The sequence below is a fragment of the Mastigoproctus giganteus genome, chromosome 14 (genome assembly GCF_048544385.1).
Source record: "Mastigoproctus giganteus isolate SK-2022 chromosome 14, ASM4854438v1, whole genome shotgun sequence".
Lineage (NCBI taxonomy): Eukaryota > Metazoa > Arthropoda > Arachnida > Uropygi > Thelyphonidae > Mastigoproctus > Mastigoproctus giganteus.
Genome location: NC_143588.1, coordinates 407,894 through 430,253, shown reverse-complemented (window position 1 = coordinate 430,253; position 22,360 = coordinate 407,894). Strand labels below are relative to the sequence as shown.

The following is a 22,360-nucleotide window of genomic DNA, read 5'->3' as shown; positions in this document are numbered from 1 at the left end:
GTCCATTGCATATCTCTCTCATTGACAAAGCCTGGCAGAAAATTTCCTACAGAACAATGAACTCTGCTTGGAGGAATTTGTGGCCAGAAGCAGTGACTGAAAGGGACTTTGAGGCTGTGCCTATAGTGGAGGATATGAGTGATGGTGATGTGGAGGAGTTAGTGGAGGGGCACAGGGAAGAGCTGACCACTGAGGAGCTGCAGGAACTTGAGAAGGAGGAGCACAAGACTAAGATGGATACACTCTCTTCAGGCTCAGAGGAGGAGGAGATAGAGAAAGCCCCTACTTCATTAATCAAGGAAATCTTTGCCAAATGGATGGATGTCAAAAACTTTGCAGAGAAGTACCACCCCAACAAAGCCCAAACAAGCCATAATAGCATTGTCTGGAATGACCAGACAATGTCACATTTCCAAAACATCCTGAGGCAAAGGCAGAAGCAAAGTTCTTTGGACAGATTTTTAGTAAACGTCAAACCTGGTGATTCTCAACTAGGTCCAAGTAGGCAAAAAAGACAGAAAAGAGAAAATTAAAGTTTGTTAAATTTTCATGTATTTCATCTAATTGATTTTGTATTTATGTATTTTAGTATTAAGCAGTGTTTAAATTATTTTATATAACCCCATCAATGTATAATATGCCAATAACAATAGGATTTTTTTTTCATGGGAACGGCGGTGCCTTCGTAGCCAGGTGGGCAGGAGCAGCAGTGCGTAGCACACGCTTCTTGATTAGACCGGGGTTCGAACCCATGACCATCAAATACGGAGGATGCAAAAATGACCACCGCATATCCCCGGAGCAATATGGCCTTAGTTGCTAATGCTCCTAAAAACCAAATAATAATAATCATGGGAACGGATTAATCATTTTCCCTTTATTTCTTATCGGGAAAAATTTGTTTGGTATACGTCCTGTTTGGTATAAGGTGATCTCATTAGGCAATTTCTTTCCTCTTTTCTGTTACTAGCCAATTTCAATGGACACAGTACTCTGTGGGATAGTGCAGATATCAGTGGAAGAGGGGATGGACTGTTGAACAGTTAATTATGCTGGAAATCAATGACCTGGCCCTTCTAAATTTGGGAATTAACACCTTTTTTGCACATGCCTACCTGTACATTTACTGTAATTGACCTCTCTCTGTGCACCCCCTTCTCCCCTCCCTGTCTTTACATGGGAAGTAGAAGGCAACCTTTATGGTAGTGTTCACTTCCCTGTGATAGCCACCCTTTGTAAAGGGAGACCATGCCACACGTCTAGGATACCACAGTTGAAGATAGATCACACTGACTGGAATGCCTTCAAACATCTGGCATTGTTAGCTACTATCATAATCAGTAACGCACCAATTAATGATGCAGTTTTGTAGTTCACAGAAAGTATCATCCGGACAGAGTGGCAATTGCAATTCTGAAGATGTCGACATGGTTTCTGCATTATCTAGAACCATGGTGGAATGTTGAATGTACAGCAGCAAGCAAGAAAAGCTCAAAACAAGGTATGGGAATATTTCATCATTATCCCACCATAGATAATATAATAGCTATCAAACACACAATAGCATGTTACGTCAGAGTCAAAAAGAATCCTGGATCCGTTATGCTTCTTTTTTAATCCAGATGACCATCTAAGTGATAGAAGAAGCAAAGATGGCTATCCAGGCTAGTGCCGTTGGGCCGGATGACATCCATTATGAGATGATCAAACATCTTTCCTCTGATTCTGTGGATTGGCTGCTCTGCCTGTTCAATATACCTTGAAGACCAGTTTCCTGACTCCTGGCATAAGGCTATCGTTTTCCTTCCTTAAGCCAGGAAAGGATCCCAAAATTCCTAATAATTACCATCCCATTGCTCTGACAAGCTGCTTGTGCAAGAATAAGGATGAAAATATCTATTCGAGATGCTATCCTTAAACACGAGCACCTAGTGTCGATTTTCTTTGATATGGAAAAGAGCATATGACATGGCTTGAAAATATGTAATTCTAAAAGATATCTATAATCTTGGTTTTAAGAGTCATTTAGCCCTTTTCGTTAATTTTTTTTTTTTAATCAAACCGCTCATTCCAAGTTTGTGTGGGGTCCCTTCTCTCTCAATCTTTTTTCCAAGAGCAGGAAGTTCCCCAAGGGTCAGTTCTAAGTGTTACTCTTTTAGCTGTCGTTACTGAACAACTTCCAACTGTGAACAGCGTCCTCTTCTTTGATGACTTTATCATCTTCTGTCAGTCATGCAACATGAGGATTATCGGAAGACAATTGCAACACTCCGTTGACCATGTCAAATCTTGGGCAATGGCTAACAGTTTCAGGTTCTTGCCTCAGAAGATAGTCTGCATACACCTATCGCAGAACCAGAACTCAAGCTCGGACAAAGCATCATTCCAGTAGCACCCGAGACAAAATTCTCGGGACTCGTTTTCAATAAAAAGTTGACGTTTCTACCTCATATCCATCAACTGTGGACAAAGTGCACAAGGAGATTGTGCACTTTGTCATCATCAAGCCATTTGTATTGCTACTGGAGCCTTTAGAACATCCCCTGTCCAGAGTTTGTATGTTGAAGCAAGTGACCTGCCACTGTACCTGTAATGAAAACAATTATCACTAAAATATACTTTAAACTGAAATTCCTGCCAAACAATCCTACTTGGATATTAGTCTTCGAGTCACTATGGGAAACTCTATATAACACCCATCAGACTGCAACTATCCCTTTGGTGTCTGTGTCCAAGAGCTCCTCAGAGAGCTTAATATCACTCTAGACTATGTTGCCCTGTCACCGAGGCAACTGCTCTCACCCTGGCATCCTCGCTTACCATCATGCGACCTCTCCATTAAAAATAGTCACAGGCCATCACCACCACCACCACCACCACCACCAGTGTGCAGCATAGAGCTGTGTCCTGCTGAGATGTGTACTTTGACTCCTTGCCTGTTTTTACTGATGGCTCAATGTCATCTGTCGGATCATCTACCACCTTCCCAGATAACACTATATTTGGGAGGCATTCCCTTCATATGCAGCATATATACAGCTGAGTGAGTTTAATGCTATAGAATTAGCCTTGGACCACGTGAAAGCCCTCCTCAATTCATGCAAAGGGAAATGTACCATAATCTGCCATGCTGGTCCAGTGCGGGTTGGCAGATCGACCGTATTTAGCATTCAGGGGCTTGAATCCCAGTCTATTCAAAGAGCGTGTGCTACTGCACTCCTGCTCCTGACCACTCAGCTATGGAGGCCTGAGTAAGCCAATAAGCTTCAAAACGGTGCTGCCTGGTGGTGGTATCCACTGAGAATAAGTAACATTGGTCATTAGCATTAGTAGAGGCATTTGATGCAAGAAAGCAAGCTTATGCAGCATCAGCCAAAAAAAAAAATATAAATAAATAATAAATAAATAAATAAAAATAACCACTTCCACTTCACCCCTCTATTCGTTCGAAATATCTGTCCAGCTGAGCCTTAAACTTGTTTAGGCTATCAACTTCCACGACAAGAGATGGAAGTCTGTTCCACCAACCAACCACCCGCTGGCTAAAGGAGCCGACCGGGCTAGCCGAGTGGGTAAAGTACCTGCCCGGCAACCCAAAGGTCGCGGGTTCGATTTCCGCCTCGGGCTTGGATCAAAGTACTGCAAAAACCTTGGGAGGTGCAATATGGCCACAGAAGCCGATGCGCCAACAACTACCAAATCAAAAAAAGCTGGCTAAAGGCAAATTTCCTCACATCTATCCTACATCTGTCTTTCCTCAATTTGAATTTATGCCCTCTCAGGTGATTACTCTGAGCAAAAGGAAGAATCCCATCAGCATTGAGCATGCTCAAACCATTCAAGGCTTTATACACCTCTATCAGATCACCTTGCTGGTGCCTAGTCCCCAGACACTGTAATTTGCAAAACTTAAGCCTTTCTTCATAAGAGCACCCCTTTATTCCATTCACCAATCTTGTTGCCCTTCTCTGTACTCGTTCCAGCATCTCTACATCCTTCTTGAAATGAGGCCTCCAGACCTGTATGCAGTACTCTAGGTGTGGTCTGACCATTGCCTTATACAAGGGAATAATCACCTCCTTATCCCTGCTAGAAAAATTCTTATATATCATTGACAATACACCATGAGCTACTCTTGCAGCCCGTCTGCACTGCTCAGAGAACTTCATATCTGCCTGCACAACCACCCCCAGGTCCCTTTCATTCTCTACCACTGTCAGTGTAGTACCACAGAGTTGATACGTTGCTCTGGGGTTGCTGTTTCCCATATGTAGTACTTTACATTTGTCAATGCTAAACTTCATTTGCCACCTCTCAGCCCATCTGCTCAACCTTTCTATATCCTGTTGCAGTAGCATAGTGTCAGTAGTGTCCTTGACAACCCTGCCAACCTTCGTATCATCTGCAAACTTGGACATTAAGCTTGATATACCATCATCAATATCATTTATAAATACAGAAAACAATAATGGACCCAATACTGAACCCTGAGGGACTCCACTAATAACATTAGTCCACGATGAGCAGTGTCCATTGATTACCCCTCTCTGTCTTCTCCCCCTCAACCACCCCTTTATCCATAGCAGCAATTTGCCTCCAATGCCACACTGCTCCAATTTGTGCAGCAGTCTTCCATGTGCAACAGTATCAAAAGCCTTTCTTCTCCATAGGTGAAGCATTACTTATTCAAGGTTACTTATTTATGGTAGTGAATATCATGGCGACTCATTGTGAAGGTATTTGCAATATGAAATATAATTAAATGATGCATTCATGCTACCTAGGTAGTAGAAATGTATGTATGTATGTGCAGTAATCGTGCATAAACTAACTCTTTATACTCATAAGCATTTAGCCAAGAAATATTTTTAGATTAAACCATGCACACCATTAAGCATCTCTCATATTGTGGAGTTATACTCCATAACTGGGTTGTCGCTATTACAACAACAGGGTACCTGCCCACCCACCGATGAGTAAGCCAATAAGCTTTGAAATGGTGACTTTGGGTGGTGGTATCTGCCGAGAATAAGTAACATTAGTCTTCTCCATAGGTGAAGCATTACTTATTCGAAGTAGTGCAATACCATAGCAATTCATTGTGAAGGTATTCACAACATGAGATAAAATTAAATGATGCATTCATACTACCTAGGTTGTAGAAATGATGTATGTTCAGTAACCATACATAAACTAACTCTTCATACTCTTAGGCATTTAACCAATAAATATTTTTAGATTATCTTTTATTGTTATTTCTTTATTGATATATATTTTATACTTTTTTATATTTGTGCTATTATTATTATTATTATTGCCATGTTATTATTATTATTAGTAGTAGTATTGCCATGGTGACCAAATTCACTATAGGTCACTGAAAGCTTCACATTTTTTATATATGACCTAATTTTGGCACATTATGCTTTAGTTGCTAATTCACCAATAAAACTCAACTCAGCCAACCAACTACTCCTAACTGCAAAATAATAATGATAATAATAATAAAAAAAATTATTATTATTATCATTATTATTATTAGTAGTAGTAGTATTGCCATGGTGACTAAATTCATTATAGGTCACTGAAAGCTTCACATTTTTTATATATGACCTAATTTTGGCACATTATGCCTTAGTTGCTAATTCACCAATAAAACTCAACTCAGCCAACCAACTACTCCTAACTGCAAAAAAAAAAAAAAGAATAAAGGACAAAATTGTCCTGCAAGCATCTTATAAAAATACAGATTTATCTGTCTACTTTTGCATGAATTCTTAAAGACAAATGCAGTCAATTAATATGAATGCCAGATTGCTTTCCTAATATTTCAAAATGGTAAAATGTTGATATATATACTGTATATATATATATATTTTTTTTTTTTTTTTTTTTGTAAAATGTGCTGATTTTAAAGTATTCCAGGTTCTAAAGTGCTGGAGTTTACAGAGTTTACTATAAAATATTTGTAAAAATTTGCTATTATTGAAAGATATTTGAGAATATGTTCTAGTAAACGTAGGAATTAGTACTATGGTTAAGTATTTTTATGCAGTGCAGTACTTCGAACCTTAGGGACCTTTTCCAGTAGTCTGCCAGGTTAGGTAAACTTGTTTTTATTTACATATTGAATATGCAAAACACACTTGTCTCATTCCATGGTAGTTAAAAAAAGAATTTCCATAAATTGAACTAAATACCATCATTCTTCTCTTTCTTGGTGATTCCCTTCTACTTTTCTCTCTCTCTCTCTCTCTCTCTCTCTCTCTCTCTCTCAGGGTAATTCGGGAATTTTTTTTTTTTTGGCTGGTGCAGCATAAGCCTCAGGTTTCCTTGCACCATATAGCTAATAATAATAATAACTTTTCTTCTGCAATCTCTTAAAATTTAGATGAATTGAAAATATATAATATCAATTTATTGCTTAGTGTAAACTTAATGAGCAAGATTTGAATTGTTATATGTTACATCTGAAAAATGAAATTTCTTAATTTATTTTTAAGAAGTTTTATTTCTTAGATAAAGTTGGAAATTGAAAATAAATTCATGCAATTGGAAATGATAAAACTGCTAGGTAAACCATTACATTTAAAATTTCAGGACACTGGGACAAATTCCAGAAAACTGTGTTGTCTGGTCACCCTAAATATATAGCACACCTTTCTCAAATCCTATGACTATGGTGTTTCTGTAGTTTTAGGTTGGTATTATGTTTTCTGTCATGTTCATCGTGGATCTTGCCATAAAAAGCTTTTCTACAGAATATATTAAAAATCACTAAATCTATCATTATCTGATATTGTGTGGCCACAAATTAGAAGGGTGAAATGCATTGCCCGAACTTTGGCACTGAAAATGCCCTTCATTATTCAATATGGGGAGAGCTTGAAAAGTTTATTTGAGGAGTCTGGTAACACGTTACTTTTCAACATAGTCCTCTTTGGAGTCAATAAACATTTGCCACTGATGTTGTAATGCATTTATTCCAGCTGCAAAGAAAGTTTTCTCTTGGGTCTCCAGAATGCATCCACTGTAGCAATGACATCACTGTCAGTGGAAAAATGGATGCCAGCCAAGTATTTTTTCAAATTAGGAAATAGGTGAAAGTTCGATGTTGCTAGATCTGGTTGGTACAAGGGGATGGTACAAGATTTCAAAGCCGCACTCATGCAGTGTAGCCATGGCAGTGACAGACTTATGAGCAGGCACGTTGTCCTCCTGGTGGAACAAGACTCCTTTTCTCAGTTTTACTCAGTGTTTGTCTTTGATTTTTTTCACACAAATACCTCACAAGGTCTGCAAAATAGTCCCCTCTGTGACTGCCTGACCTCTTCCTAATCCACTAGCAGCACTCCACACTCCACAGCATCCCAAAAAACTGATGCTATCACATTGCCAATGTTTGGACTGCTCCTTTGTCTTGCTGAAAGTAGTGGTCCCACATCTTGTTCATGGCCACAAACCTTGCAAGGAAATTTTCTGGATCTGCTTGAAAATGAAGCAAATGTCCACTGACTTGGAAACTCTTGTGCATTTTTGATCTGCTGTCAGCAACTTTGGGACTCGTTGTGCTGACATCTTTTTCATAGCAAGAACCTATGTTATTATGTGGTACACATGTTCAGATATGATGTCTAAGATGCTGGCAATATGCCAAACTGTCACTTGTTGATCATTCATCACTAGATCATGCACGCTGCCAACTTCTAGGGTGATGGATTTTGCAGGTCGTTCACAGCGTGGGAAATAGGAAGGGGCATCCTCCTCCAATATTGTAACCGTATTCTTCTGAATTGCCTTTGGTGTTAATCCTTTTTTTCCCCAAATTGGATGACCTCATAGTGACTGATTTTATCCATCTTTCCTGATTCACACAACTTTGTTGTGTTAATGAGGAAAGATGTTGATTACACATTCAAATCAACAAAGTCGATTTCGTGACCTGTAATTAATAAAAAACATTACAGAAACTGCATTAAACTAGATGGGCTACTTGAAGTGTATTACATGAAATACACAAATTTTAAACACTGTACTACCACCCTTTCATACTCAGGCCATGAACTTTTTCAGTTGTCCCTCATGTGTATGCAGTCACAATAAATATGTAAACCCTTCTGGCCTCAGCCATCTAGCAAATTAATGGAAATTTGTTTTATTAAATTAGTTCTTTTGCTGCTTATTTTTTAGTATACACCAGACCTGTCAAACACATAGGTTTTGTAAAATGCTTGTTAAATATCAGCCATACTTTGTTTTATATTTGACTAATACTGTTTTTGCTCTTTCTGAACTTTATAGTTGAACTAGAGTAACTTAGAGTAGAGTATAATTTATATATTTTTACATCTTTTGAATAAAAATTAATTTAATTGAAATGTATAAAATTAACTGAAAAGCTTCTCTTTTTTTTTTTTTTATATATTTCAGGAGGTATTTAATTCCAATATCAATTGCAAGGCGAAGAAAATGGCAGAAAAGAGGAGCAAAGTTACACATTTACAATGATCACATTTTTGTGGCCCAACACTTTTCAGGGTAAACATAATTAAAACATCTATATATCTTAGGTTTCCTACAACAGAAACTTGCTAATGATAAACACAGTCTGAAATTAGAGTACAGGTGCATCCCTACTTATGAACTTTTGGAGATGCAAACAAAGCTGTTTGTCAGTGTTAGCACATGTGCAGTCAGTTTGTTAGGTTAGTGCATATCACATTTTATCTGTATACGTAGTTGGAATTGTCAGATCTCAGATTTTTTTGAAATTTTCATTGGCCACACCAACCCAGACGGGGGAAGCATAGAGAGTTTTTGGAAAATAATTGTATTATAATATACAGGGTGTATTAAAAATATTGGTACAAATGTTTAGGGGAGATAGGTAACATCTAAAGGAATGTGAATCGCATAGGAACGTATAACCGGAAACGTCACCGTAAGTCAGTACACGGCACTGTTCATCAGTTTGCGAGAGGGAAAATTTCTGGTTTACTCATTCAAGCAGTAGTCGCCACACGAAGAGCATGCATCGATATACGAACTGGTCTACATGCACCTAGTGTATGGATTAGCAGAGGGCAATGGACGAGCTGCTCAACGGATTTATGGAGAGCGCTTCCCAGGCAGACATGTACCGGACCACCGTTTGTTTGCGCGTGTGCATCAAAATTTGTGCGATTATGGGTCATTTAGAGGTAACAGGAATAGGACGGGCAGACCACGTTCGACACGAACTACCGCCATGGAAGAAAGTGTGTTGAATGCCGTCCAGAATAATCCTACTACCAGCACACGTACCGTTGCCTCTGCCTTAGGAGTGTCTCGTTGCAGTATACAGCGTGTCTGGCACAATGATTCCTTACACCCCTTTCATCTCCAAAGGGTTCAGTTACTGCTCCCCTGAGATCATCCTGCACGTGTGGCTTTTGCGCAGTGGTTTCTCCAAGAAAGTGTTCAAGACTTGAATTTTCCAGCTATGTTTTGTTCACAGATGAGGCTTATTCAATCAGCACAATGCTCATGTGTGGGCTCACAACAACCCACATGGTGTGTGCCCCCATGTGGCACAACATCGCTTCGCAATAAATGTGTGGTGAGGTATGGTTGGTGACTGCTTAGTCGGCCCATACCTATTACCATCCCACATGAACATAAATATCGGATCTTTCTTGAACAAATTCTACCAGGGTTACTTGATGATGTTCCAGCAAATGTGAGACGCAACATTTGGTTTCAACATGACAGGGTGCCTGCCCATTATGGAAGGTGTGTTCGTGACCATTTGAACAGGCGTTTTGGACATCGATGGATTGGCCGTGGTGGACCCGTTGCCTGGCCCCCACGCTCACCTGATTTATTGAGCCTTGATTTCTTTCTGTGGGGGCCCTCAAATCTATCGTGTATGAATCGCCTGTGGAGACAGAAATGGATCTCATGACGAGACTCATCTGCGCTGCTGCTACTGTCAAAGAAACTCCAGGTGTGTTCAACTGTGTCCGCCAATCCATGCTGTGTCAGTGTCACGCATGCATCGCGTCTCATGGTGGAACCTTCGAGCATCTGTTGTAACATCATGAAATGCATCCATCTCGTACTCCATTGTTAATATTATGTGAAATAAATGTTTGCCACTAATTACTGTCTTGTGTCATTTCTGCTTCTTGTGCCTCTGCTACTACTTTCCCGTGACGTTTCCAGTTATGGGTTCCTATGCGATTCACATTCCTTTAGATGTTACCTACCTCCCCTAAACATTTGTACCAATATTTTTGAGACATCCTGTATAATATGGGCAGAGTGTATATGTTAAAGGTTTTGTTTTGCCAGCCAAATGGCTCTTGTGTGTTTTTTGGACACATAGTTTGGATGAGTAGCGAAGTTGAATTTTGTGTCATAGAAAATTCGCATATCCATATGGTCGGTTACGATAGGAATTGTTTTGGGCATTCAGAGATAGTCCTTGATGAGTGGCTCACTGGGGAACATGAGGGAATTTTGAAAACCGCTTATGCAGACAACCTTGTTGTCCTGGTTTTTTTTCGGTCATTCTCATTTAGAGTTAGAAAATAAAGCAAGTAATATATTATATGACTTGGATAGTTGGCGTAAAGTGCATAAGCTCCAAATTTCTACTCGGAAAACCAAACCAATGCTAATGAAAGGTCACTTAAATTTGAATAGACCTACAAACATTAGATTAAACAATCAACTGTTAAAATCACCAGAACTTATAAATATTTAGGTATAATGCATGATGACAAGTTTAACTTTATTTCTCACATTCCTTGTAATTCTGTTAATTTTTCTCATTAATGCTTTAATTTTTTGTAACACATTTTATATGTGTTACAAAAAATTAAAGCATTAATGAGAAAAATTATCAGAATTGCAAGGAACATTTGGGGTATTAAACCATTAACTCTTAAATTGTATTGTAGTTGTATTTTTCTTCCTATAGTATGCTATGCTGCTAGAGTTTGGGGGTTTCAGGATAAAAAGTGCCTCCTTCAAGCTCAGCATTTCTTTCTTTTGGATGTTTCTCAGGCATGCATATTATTAAAATATCCTACTGTGATTAATCTCTTATTCTTTAAATGTGCATGCAGCAAAGCACACCATATCATGGATCTGCTTTACATCTAGCTTTACCAGTTAACTAGTATTAAGGCAATCTGCCTTAATGCACGAAGGCATTAAGGCACATAGCTCAAAAACATGATGACAGATGGACTAAGAAAATAACAGAATGGTACCCAAGAGGAGCTAGAAGAAAACCTGGAAGACAAAGGCGGAGATGGATAGATGAAATTCGTGAGTTTTTGGATAGTAAATGGATGGCCAGTGCTCAAAACAGAAGGAACTGTAAAGTTGCTGGAGAGGCCTTCATCCTGCAGTGGATTGAAAATGGCTGATGATGATGATGATGAAGGCAATCTGGGTCAAAATACAGAAAATGGAGAAAAAATACACATGGCACCTTTCATCCTCAAATATAATGGATATGTTATTGCACACTCAATTGCAATAGCCAATAGCCTTTGGGAGGCATTTTCTACCATCTCAGCAAGGTCTTCTTACTCTCCAGAGTGTTCCTGGACCCAAAGAGAAAAGTGAAAAATATGCACTTAACTTCATGTCTTAGAATTTTTATCCTTATAATGGGCCATTCATCACAGAACAGTTAAAAACACTTCTACCTCTTACTAAGATAAGTGCTGCTGGACCAAATGGCATATAGTATGAAGTGAGTAAACACCTGTCCCCAAAATCCATGGACCCACCTTCTCTTTCTATGTACATTAATAGAATCTTTCTTGCGGAGCAATTTCCATATTCCATCTAAGGCAATCATCATTGCCTTTCCTAAGTCAGGAGAAGATTCCTAAGTCCCAATAAACATCATCCGATCACTCTGATTAGCTGTTTGTGCAAAATCCTAGAGAGAATGGTCAATGCCTGTCTTATACGGTATATGGAGACAAATCACCTCCTCTCCAATGTGTGTGTTGCAGATTCTGAAGGAACAGGTCAGCTTTTAGACCATTTAATTCAACTGCTAATTTCTATCGTGTAAAAATCATTATGGGAATCCTATAGTCTCAAAACTTGATACTACACAAGTTGTCTGTCCAACATGGCTGCTAATTTCTATTTGAAATGCTTTCCTGTCTCATACTTGGAGAGTTGTGTCACGACACAACTTGGAGATTTGGCATTTTGAAAGGACCCTTATAGCCGAAAAATATCAAAAGAACTTTATCCCATTGGTCTTTCCAAATTTGTATTGATACTATCTTCTCTTGGCTCTTTTGCCACAAGAAGGAAATATTCCAAGGATTGGTTTTAAGTGTTACACTTTTTGCTATCAGAGTTATCAAGTTATGTCATTTTTCTTTAACAGAACAACCTACAGCTATAAACGGTGCCATCTATGTTGATGATTGTAGCATATTTTCCTAGTTATGTAGCATGAGTTATCAAGAGAAAACTGTAAAATTCCATTGATTGCCTTAATGAATTGAGAGTGACCACTGACTTCGGGTTCTCACTGCAAAAGACCATTTGCATTCATTTTTGTCACGAACTTCATCCTGAACCTGAATTAAGGCTAGGACAAAATGCTATTCCTGCTAGTGCCCGAGACCAGATTTTTTGGGGCTTGCATCAACATCCAGCATATGCATCAACTATGTACAAAATGCACAAGAGGTTTGAATATCCTTCACAAAAAGCTGTATTTCTTAGGGGCACCAATTGAGGCACCTTATTACACTTCTATCATATGCTTTTGAAATCCAAATTAGATTACGGATCACAGGTGTATGCATCAGCTAGAAACAGTATACTTCAATGACTAGATCCTATCCATTATTGGGCATACACTGAGTGATCACTGAATTATTACCACCTACCTAATACTTTGTAGGTCATCCTTTTGCTCTCAGTCAGCAGCTATCCGATGTGGCATTGATTCAATGTCACATCGGATAGGTGTTGGGAGCATTCAGGAAGTAGGGCTAACCAAGCTGTGTGTAATGTGGTTAGCAGTGCAGGTTTGGAGGTGATTGATGTATCCAGATGCCCGATATGCCTTTCCATAGTGTCCCAAAAGTGCTCTATGGGATTGATATCGGGGGAGTTTGGACACCAGTCGATATGCTGGAAGTCAGAACTGTTTCTCAAACCATTCCTGCACAACAAGTGCCTGATTGCTGGGCGCATTGTTATTTTGGAAGACACCATCGCCATCCAGGAAAAAGGAGTACTAGTAGTGGCATGTGATGCAAGAAAGCAAGTGTATAAGCTTATGCAGCATCAGCCAAAAAAAAAAATAAAAAAAAAAAAAAATGCACCATTCCCTCCAAATGCCTGTCCAGTTCCTCCTTACATTTATAACCTATCAACTTCCACAACGACAGATGGAAGTTTGTTCCAGCAATTAACCACCCACTGGCTAAAGGCAAATTTCTGCACATTTATTCTACATCTGTCTTTTCTTAATTTCAATTTATGACCTCTTAGGTTCGCAATCTGAACAAGTGGAAGGATCCCATCAGAATTCAGCGTGCTCAACCCATTCAAGGCCTTATACACCTCAATCAGATCACCGCACAGGTGCCTAGTCTACAGCCACTGTAATTTGCAGAACTTAAGCCTCTCCTGGTAAGAAGATCCCTTCATTCCCCTTACCAATCGTGTTGCCCTTCTCTGTACATGATCAAGCAAATCTACATTCTTCCTAAAATGAGGCCTCCAGACCTGTACGCACTACTCAAAGCATGGCCTGACCATTGCCTTATACAGAGGGACAATCACCTCCTTTTCCCTGCTAGCAAAATTCCTATTTATCATTGACAAAACCCCACGACCTGCCCTAGCAACCTGTCTGCATTGCTCAGGAAACTTCATATCTGACTGCACAATTACTCCCAGGTTTTTTCATTTTCTACCACCTTAAGTGTAGTACCACACAGTTGGTATGTTTCCCTGGGGTTACTTCTACCCATATGCAGTACTTTGCATTTCTCAAGGTTAAATTTCAGTTGCCACTTCTTAGCCCATCTGCCCAAATTTTCTAGATCCTGTTGCAATAGCACACTGCCATTACTGTCATTAACAACCCTGCCAACCTTTGTATCATCTGCAAACTTCGACACTAAGCCTGATATACCTTCATCAATATCATTGATAAATATACAAAACAACAGTGGACCCAACACCGAACCCTGTGGGGCTCCACTAATAACATTAGTCCACGAAGAGCAGCATCCATTGATTACCAATCTCTCTTCTCCCACTCAACCATTCTTTTAATCATTGTAGCAGCTTAGCCTTGATTCCATTTTGCTCCAATTTGTACAGTAGTCTTCCATGCGAACAGTGTCAAAAGATTTCCTGAAATCCAAATATATGATATCAAAATTATTTTTTGCATCCAGTTCTTTTGTAACAACATCATAATATCCTATCAAATTTGTCAGACAAGACTTTCCCTTAACAAACCATGCTGTATCTGAATTATTGCTGCAGTCTTGTCTAGATGATCCTGCAATGCATCTGTAACCAGTGACTCCATTATTTTACCCAGAACAGAAGTTAAACTAACTGGTCTGTAATTACTCGTGTCGCCCTTCAATCCCCCTTTGCGAATTGGGGATACATTTGCACATCTTCAGTCTGTGGGTAGCTCTCTTGAGTCCAAGAAAGCCCATGATTATGGCTAACGGTTTGCTTAGTTGCTTTGCCGCCTCCTTTAATATAACTGGATAGATCCCATCCACCTCAGGTGCCTTTCTTATGTTTAACTTCAACAATTTCTCCTCCACTTTGCTCACAGTTATTACAAAATCATTAGGCACCCTGCTACAATTTGATAACTTTCTGCCGTTTTCAAACCTTAATAACTCCTCATGTGTGATTGTAGATGCAAAATACTCATTCAGTTTGTTTACTATCTGAGCAGGATCATCAAAAGTCGAACCATCGATATCAAGTGGATCAATCAGAACTTCCTTTTAGAGTTTATATAAGTAAAGAAATCCTTGCTGTTTTTTTTAGCATCCTTTGCCAAAGATTTCTCGTAATCTGCCTTCGCCTACCTAACCTCCTTTGTCACCTGATTACAGACTAGCTTATATCTGCCATAGGCTTCTGAGTCACTTGATAATTTATATGCATCACATTCATTTTTCTTCTCTGTCACGAGCCTCATTAGTTCATTTGATAACCATTTAGCCCTAAACCTTGAACAGTATTTCTTAATAGGCATGAAACTTTTAGTAGCTTCCAATATTAATTCCTTGAATGCTTCCCACTTAGAATTTACTGTTGGTAACATCATCAGTTGATCCCACTGTACAGAATTTAAAATCTGTCTGAGACCGCTGTACTCAGCTTTACAGAAGCAAAAACCTTTCCTTTACCCCTGATGGTAATTATATCTTTAAGTAAATCCCACATCAGTACACTGTGATCCCTGCCACCTAGTAGTTCCTTTACCTGCAAATTCTTAATATAAGAATGATCACTGCTGATAACCAGATCAAGAGTATTACCTTCTCTGGTTCCTCTCGAACATGCTGCTGCAGAAAACAATCATCCAATAAATACACAAAAGTCTTACTAGTGCGTGAGTGACCAACCCACAAGTTCCAGTCAATATCTGGGAAGTTAAAATCCCCCATTATAAGACATTCTGATTTACTAGCCCACTCTATTTCTCTGTACAATTGTTCATTGTACTCAGTGTGACACCACGTCTCTGATATCCCAACAATATCTGCCTTTGATGTCTTGACCAACACTTCAAATTTATTTACTATACTTCTAACATTGGTATACATGCACCTATTCCTAGTTACCCTGACACATCCCATATACCCACCTATTTCACGATGACTGCCATCAGTCCCTGAAACCCCTCGCTCCAGGCCGCTACTTCTTCTAATAGAAGTTGTGCAAGAATCTCCTTCACCTCTGCCTGTGCCTACTTTTAACCTTTTAGTCTGTAAATCCCCCAAGCTAGCAGTTTTCCGACCCACCTAACACTGCCTCGATAGCATCACCAAACATTCTTGCACCTTTTCTATTTAAGTGTATCCCATCCCTGTAGAAGCAGTCTCTCCTGTTAACAAGCACAGACCACACTGAAAAAAATTCTACCCCTTGAGCCTTGCACATTCCCTCCAGGGCCGAATTGATTGACAAGGCTGTCATCATGTACTCCCTCCTATCCTGTCTGGGCAGAATTGCAGACACTTTCAAATTTAACCCTGACTCACGACATTTTTGTAACATTAACCTATACTTGTTAAGTAAATCTGCAGTTCTACTCTTAATGTGGACAACAATATTCACCTTTTGTGCCCTAAAAAGATGATATATGCTTTACAACGTCATCAACTTTTGCACCTTGCAGACATACCCTGGTCCTGTTCCATCTATCCTTTTTACACAATATATTCCCCGTCTCCCTGACAATAGAGTCACCAACAATAACTAGTTCCTTTGGGACCAGCGCATTCTGCCTTGGAGATTGCAGCTATATTGCCTGATGCCCAGGAGTGAGCTCTGGCGTTGAGTTGGGCAGCTGAGAGCTTGAAGGGGCCCCCTCATATTAATTTCTTTGAGGGAATCTGCCCTCAAGCTCTCATAGATGCCCAGTAGAATGCTGAGTTAATGCCTAATTTCTAGACACTCTCTGCACCTGGCACACACAAAGACAGCCTCCTTGGCTAGATCATGTTCTGTTCCAGAGAGTTCGGCAAACATTTCACAAGTTGCACATTTCTTTAGGCTGTGATGCATTGGAGAATCGCCTCCCTCAGTTCTCCCCCGAGTCACAGCACTCCTGCAACTTTGTGCCCGTTGCTTTGCTGCTCTAGTCTGGGGCATGATATTTTAAATTAATAAAATCAATAAATTTAATTAATTGTCAATATTACGCTATCTAATAGAATCCTAAATGCAGTGATGCGTATTACGCTATATAATTATACATTAGAGCTACCTAGTTACCACAATTAAAATTTTGAATTCCCTACTACTTTATACAGAAACAATGGCTGCAAAATTCGAACGAAATAATTGTTTTATGTATATTAAGTAGTAATCTACAAAAGATCTTTATCTAAATTAAAAATAAAAATAACCAGTGTAACTATAACTATAAGACTACGTATAAAGTATAATATAAAATAACAATTAGGTAAATAAAAAGGCAAACACTTATCACTTTTTCGAGCCTGTAATTCACAGCTGTAATTTTTAAAGAGAGTCAGCACCCTCTTAAGTGTAACATAGCTGGGTGTACACAGTCAGCAAGAAGTTGATAAAAGCGGAGACCACTGATATGTTGTTCCACCTCACCAGGAGTCCTAATTCCTGCCAGTGAAACATGCCCCACACTGTACAACCGCCTCCACCGGCCTGCACTTTTGATACCATGCATGATGGATCAAGAGCCTCGTGTTGTCGATGCCAGATCCGTACATGACCATCCATAGTGTGGAGTAAATAATGTGACTCATCTGACCAGCACACCTTCTTCCAGTCTTCTAACATCTAACTTGTATGCTCTTTGCACCAGGCGAGTCTTTCACACCGATGAACCTTGATCAGGAAAGGATGCCATAATGGTCGTCTTCTGGTATAGCCCATACATGCGAGAATGCGATGCATGGTCATGCCAGGTATTGTTCCGGGTTGGCCCATGTTGTATTCAACATGGGCCAACTGCATAGTCAACTCTTTAACAGTGCTATGTCTGTATGAGTCATCGACGCTCACCTCTAACATTATCCTTTTGCTGACCTGTACAATTTTGCCATTGGACAGTTGTTTGACCATTTTGATGCCAGTCCTGGTACACTTTAACTACGGCGGCTCTCGAACAACTCACCAGTTCAGCTGTTTGGGAAATCGAGACACCACCTTGTCAAGCACCCACAATCTGTCCTTTATCAAAGTCCAATAAATCCTTCCTTTTACCCATCACGCTCTGAATTTTATTACCGACTGAACCACTGACACCTTATTTATGCTACGTAAGTCGAATCTGCACTCTCGTACCTCACGTGGTCAATTGGTCGCATTCAGTTTTCAGAGGGGTGATCATTATTCAGTGATCACTCAGTGTTTATTGCTACTGGTATATTTTAAACATCTGCTGTCCAAAATATATTGCTGAAGCAATGGAGCCACTTGGACAAAAACTGTTGTCGCTACATTCTGCTTTTAAACTGAAACCTCTGCCATACCACTACACGTGAACATCTGTTTTCAAACCTTGCTGGGAAATCTTTATAACAACTGTCAGACTGTTACCCATCTATATGGTATTCGTATGGAAGAACCTACTCAGAAATTTACATATCACAATAGACAAAGTTGCCCCATCACCAGAGCAGCTCCCTACACCCCGACATGCTCATTTTCCAGACTGTGACTTCACCCTTATTGGGCGAAGGCTGACCCTCCGTCTTCTGTCTACCTGCAGCTCTACTCTACACGCCGAGCTGAACATTCTAACTTTTTGCAGTCTGTGCTAATGTTTAAAGTCAGAACTGTCTGTGGAATTTGCTACCATCTACCAGATGCTGTGATCTCCTAGCAGATTTGCATGCTATTGAACTAGTCTTGGCTTGTATACAAACCCATCACACCAAAAATATATTATTTATTATTATTTTGCCAGTTACTCAGTCTATTGCAGTCCTTATCATCAGTGAGGTTTAATCCTCATCCAGTCCTAATAGGTACAGCAGAGGCTACACTTCCTTTTTGAATCTGAATTTATATTTGCTTCTGCTGGATCCCCAACTACATTGGGATCAAGAGAAATGATTTGTCTGATATCACAGCCAAATCAACAGTGACCCTGAGTAACCATTGCTTGTTAGTCCCTGCACAGACTAGATACAAATAATGCAAAGGAAACTTTCCCAGTGGCAACATTCGTAGCCTGAGCAGACTGCAAATAAATTATACGAAACTAAGCCTGTAATCAAAGGCAGTCTAGTCTGTTCTGGAATCTTAAAGAGGAAGTTGTTCTAGATTGGCTCCACATAGGACACAGTCATCTTACACATTCTTCTCTGCTGAAGGCTGATCAATGTATGAGCACTGTGACATATTGAATATCTGGATTTTTTAAATGTGCACTGCATGCCTTTTGTGTTTTAACACTTTTAACTGTCTGACAGCCTTATACACTCTTGACTTGGCACATTATGGCCTAAGCTGCCAATGTGCCAAAAAAAAATAAAACCAACCAGCCTTGTACACCAGTCATATTTTATCTGACAAAGACAATATGGCCGAAGTTTTTTTAATTTTAAAAAATTATAAATTTGTTTACAGGTACAGCCAGTCCTCGTATAGCACGATAGTTGTGTTCCTAGAAACCCTCGTGCAATGCAAAATCATGCAATATAAACAACAGGCCCTATGGGAAAAATAGGGTTGGGTGCCGACCACCCAAAATTGAACACACATTTGTAACCAAAACATTACCAAATACAATAAATAATCGTAGAAAAATACTTACGTATTTAATTAGGACTATTACGTAATAAAATATTGCTAATGCTTTTGCTTCTATCGTAAGCAAACTTGTTTTTTGTTTGATTTTCTATCCAAACAGATGACAGCCGTTCCATCTCTTCCAATTCTTTGTGTCTTAATCTAATGGATTTTAATTACACTTTGAGTTGTTCCTGCTATGAAAGTTGTTTTTATTTTCTCTGCATTCTTTGCAATTCTCGGCGTTGCCTCATTTAGATCTGTAGCACGTGCAATATCACATGGTCTTTCATTTTGCTCAAAGCATTTCACAATTCAATTTCATATTTTTTTCTCTATCGACAGAGACGGACTGGCCATAAGCCTTACCGGGGAAACCCCGGTGGGCCGGAGGCCGGTGTGATTTTGGCCATAAACCATAGTATGAGGCCACTAAATTTTTCCAGGTAAGAATTTTTGGCCCAGTCCACCTCTGTTTCTCGATATTGCTTTTATTTTTCTCTCTGAATCTGCAGTGTCTTCACCAGGACACTTCCTTTTCACACCTTTTAAGTATTTTACTCATTTTTAGGGAATAAGGCACAATTACAAAACTAGGAGGCACGCTTGATACACATAAACAAAGCTGCACACGTGTAGCAACTGAATAAACAACACCGTAAAGGCAGAGATACACTATTAACACCTCACATTTTACTAAAGCACATTTCTAGGGGTTACTACCATAAAACAATAAAAAGAATTTCCAGTTGCGTTCCTGCTAGTGGAATCTGTTATAAACTGGTAGTAAACTCGATCTCATTGCATTTGCGATTATACCGATAGCTGGAATTGTGTTGGTTTTTACGTTATTATGGTAAAATGTGTTTTCCCTTCACTGATATAAAACACATAAATACATTTTCAGAATCTTCTCTTCATTCCTATCGTGTTGCGTTCAGTTGGGGTGATTCCGCGTTCAACTGCCATTTCTTGTAAACACAAAGGCGAATCGTGCATAAGCGAATTCGGTTCGTGTTATATGAGATATCGTTCCCCTATTTATAAATCGTGTATGATCGAATTCGTGTAGTGTAAACACGTGTTATACGAGGACTGACTGTATATAAATTCTTTTTAATGGTTGTCTTATATATTTCTGTTTTTAGTTCTTTATACATTTGGACAAGGTAACCTATTTGTAGGTTATTGCTCTTTTTAATATATTTAATTATTGTACTTGGTGCACCAGGGCCTCAGTTGCTCATGTGCCAAAAAAAAAAAAGTCAGATCAGTAGTCACTTACTTACTTTCAGCCAGCAAGTCATTGATTGCTGGAACAAGTTGCCTTCACACGTAGTTGAGGCTGACAGTTTGAGTAATTCAAAGGCCAACTGAATAGTTACCTATGTGAGGAGGGAAGCGTATAATTTGTATTTTCTTATCTACTCTGGGTCCCCCCCTCCCCCCCGCAACCAGTGCACCAAAAGTCTGTGGCTTCCTTGCACAGTATGGCTAATACTGTTACCCACTCCGTTCCACTGCTGAGTGAAGAAGTACGTTATGGCTATATGTGATTTTGTGGTGTGCCAGTTCCCATGAAAGAATGGTGTTCTTATCAGTGCTGAGGTAGTACAAATTTCATCACTTGACAGTGCATTTTCAAATTTGAAATTTTTTGTGGACAGGTTTCCAGTACTTCTTAGTGTTGTTAATAATAAAAATATAGATGAAACAGTAGATATTTTTCAGTATCGATTTTGTCATTTTCAGGGAATTTCCCTTCATATTCTCAAATAAAACAGTAGTTTAATTCTATAATTTCTAACCAAATTAAAAACTCTCATTCAGCTTTGGGTGAATCGTGAGTTTAGTCACATTTGCACATCTCCAGAGTCCATGGGGTACCTCCCCTGAGTCCAAGGAAGCTCTCATAATTATGGCTAAAGGTTTGCTTATTTCCTGTGCTGCCTCCTTTAACATAACTGGATAGATGCCATCCACCCTGGGTGCCTTTTTTATGTTTATCTTCAACAATTTCTCCTCCACTTTCCTCTCAGTTATTACAAAATCATCTAGCTCACTGCCAGAGTTTAATTCACGTCTGGCATTCCCCTCCCTGAATAACTCCTCATGTGTGAATGAGGAGTTATTCAGTTATTAATCCCATGCATTTTTCTTCTCTGCCACGTGTCTCATTAGTTCATCTGACATCCATTTAGGCCTAAACCCTGAACAATATTTCTTAGTTGGTATATAAAGCCTAGTAGCTTCCAAGATTAATTATTTGAATGCCTCCCAATTTGCTGTTGGTAACATCATCAGTTGGTCCCACGTACAGAGTTTAAATACTGTCTCAGACCACCGTAGTCGCCTTTACGAAAGCAAAAACCCTTCCCTTTATCCTTGATGGTAATTACCTCTTTGAGTAAATCCCACTTCAGCACACTGTGATCACTGCCACCTAGTGGTTCCTTTATCTGCAGATTCTTAATGCATGAAGAATCAATACTGATAATCAGATCAAGAATATTACTCCCTCTAGTTGCCTCCCGAACATGGTGATGTAGAAATAAATCGTCCAATAAATCCACAAAAGCCTTGCTAGTGTGTGAGTGACCAACCCACAAATTCCAGTCAATATCTGGGAAATTAAAATCCCCCATTATAAGACTCTGATTTACTGGCCTACTCTATTTCCCTGTACAGTGTTTTATTATACTCATCAGTCATTAGGCCTATAACACACTCCTACTCCCAATTTTGATTTCCCAGTGCTTGTGTCACACCAAACTGACTCGACACCACTGTCCAGCGATGTTGACTGATTGCACTTCCTTAGATTTTATTTGTT

General features: G+C 39.3%; 1 protein-coding gene across 1 annotated transcript in view; it reads left to right on the top strand.

Moving 5' to 3' along the window:
* Positions 1 to 22,360, top strand: part of LOC150074942 (uncharacterized) — a 503,230-nt gene that overhangs the window by 455,034 nt on the left and 25,836 nt on the right. The window contains exon 18 of the mRNA XM_090388998.1: positions 8,431 to 8,538. Coding sequence (XP_090245124.1) covers positions 8,431 to 8,538 — 108 coding nt within the window. The remainder of the gene's footprint in view (positions 1 to 8,430; positions 8,539 to 22,360) is intronic.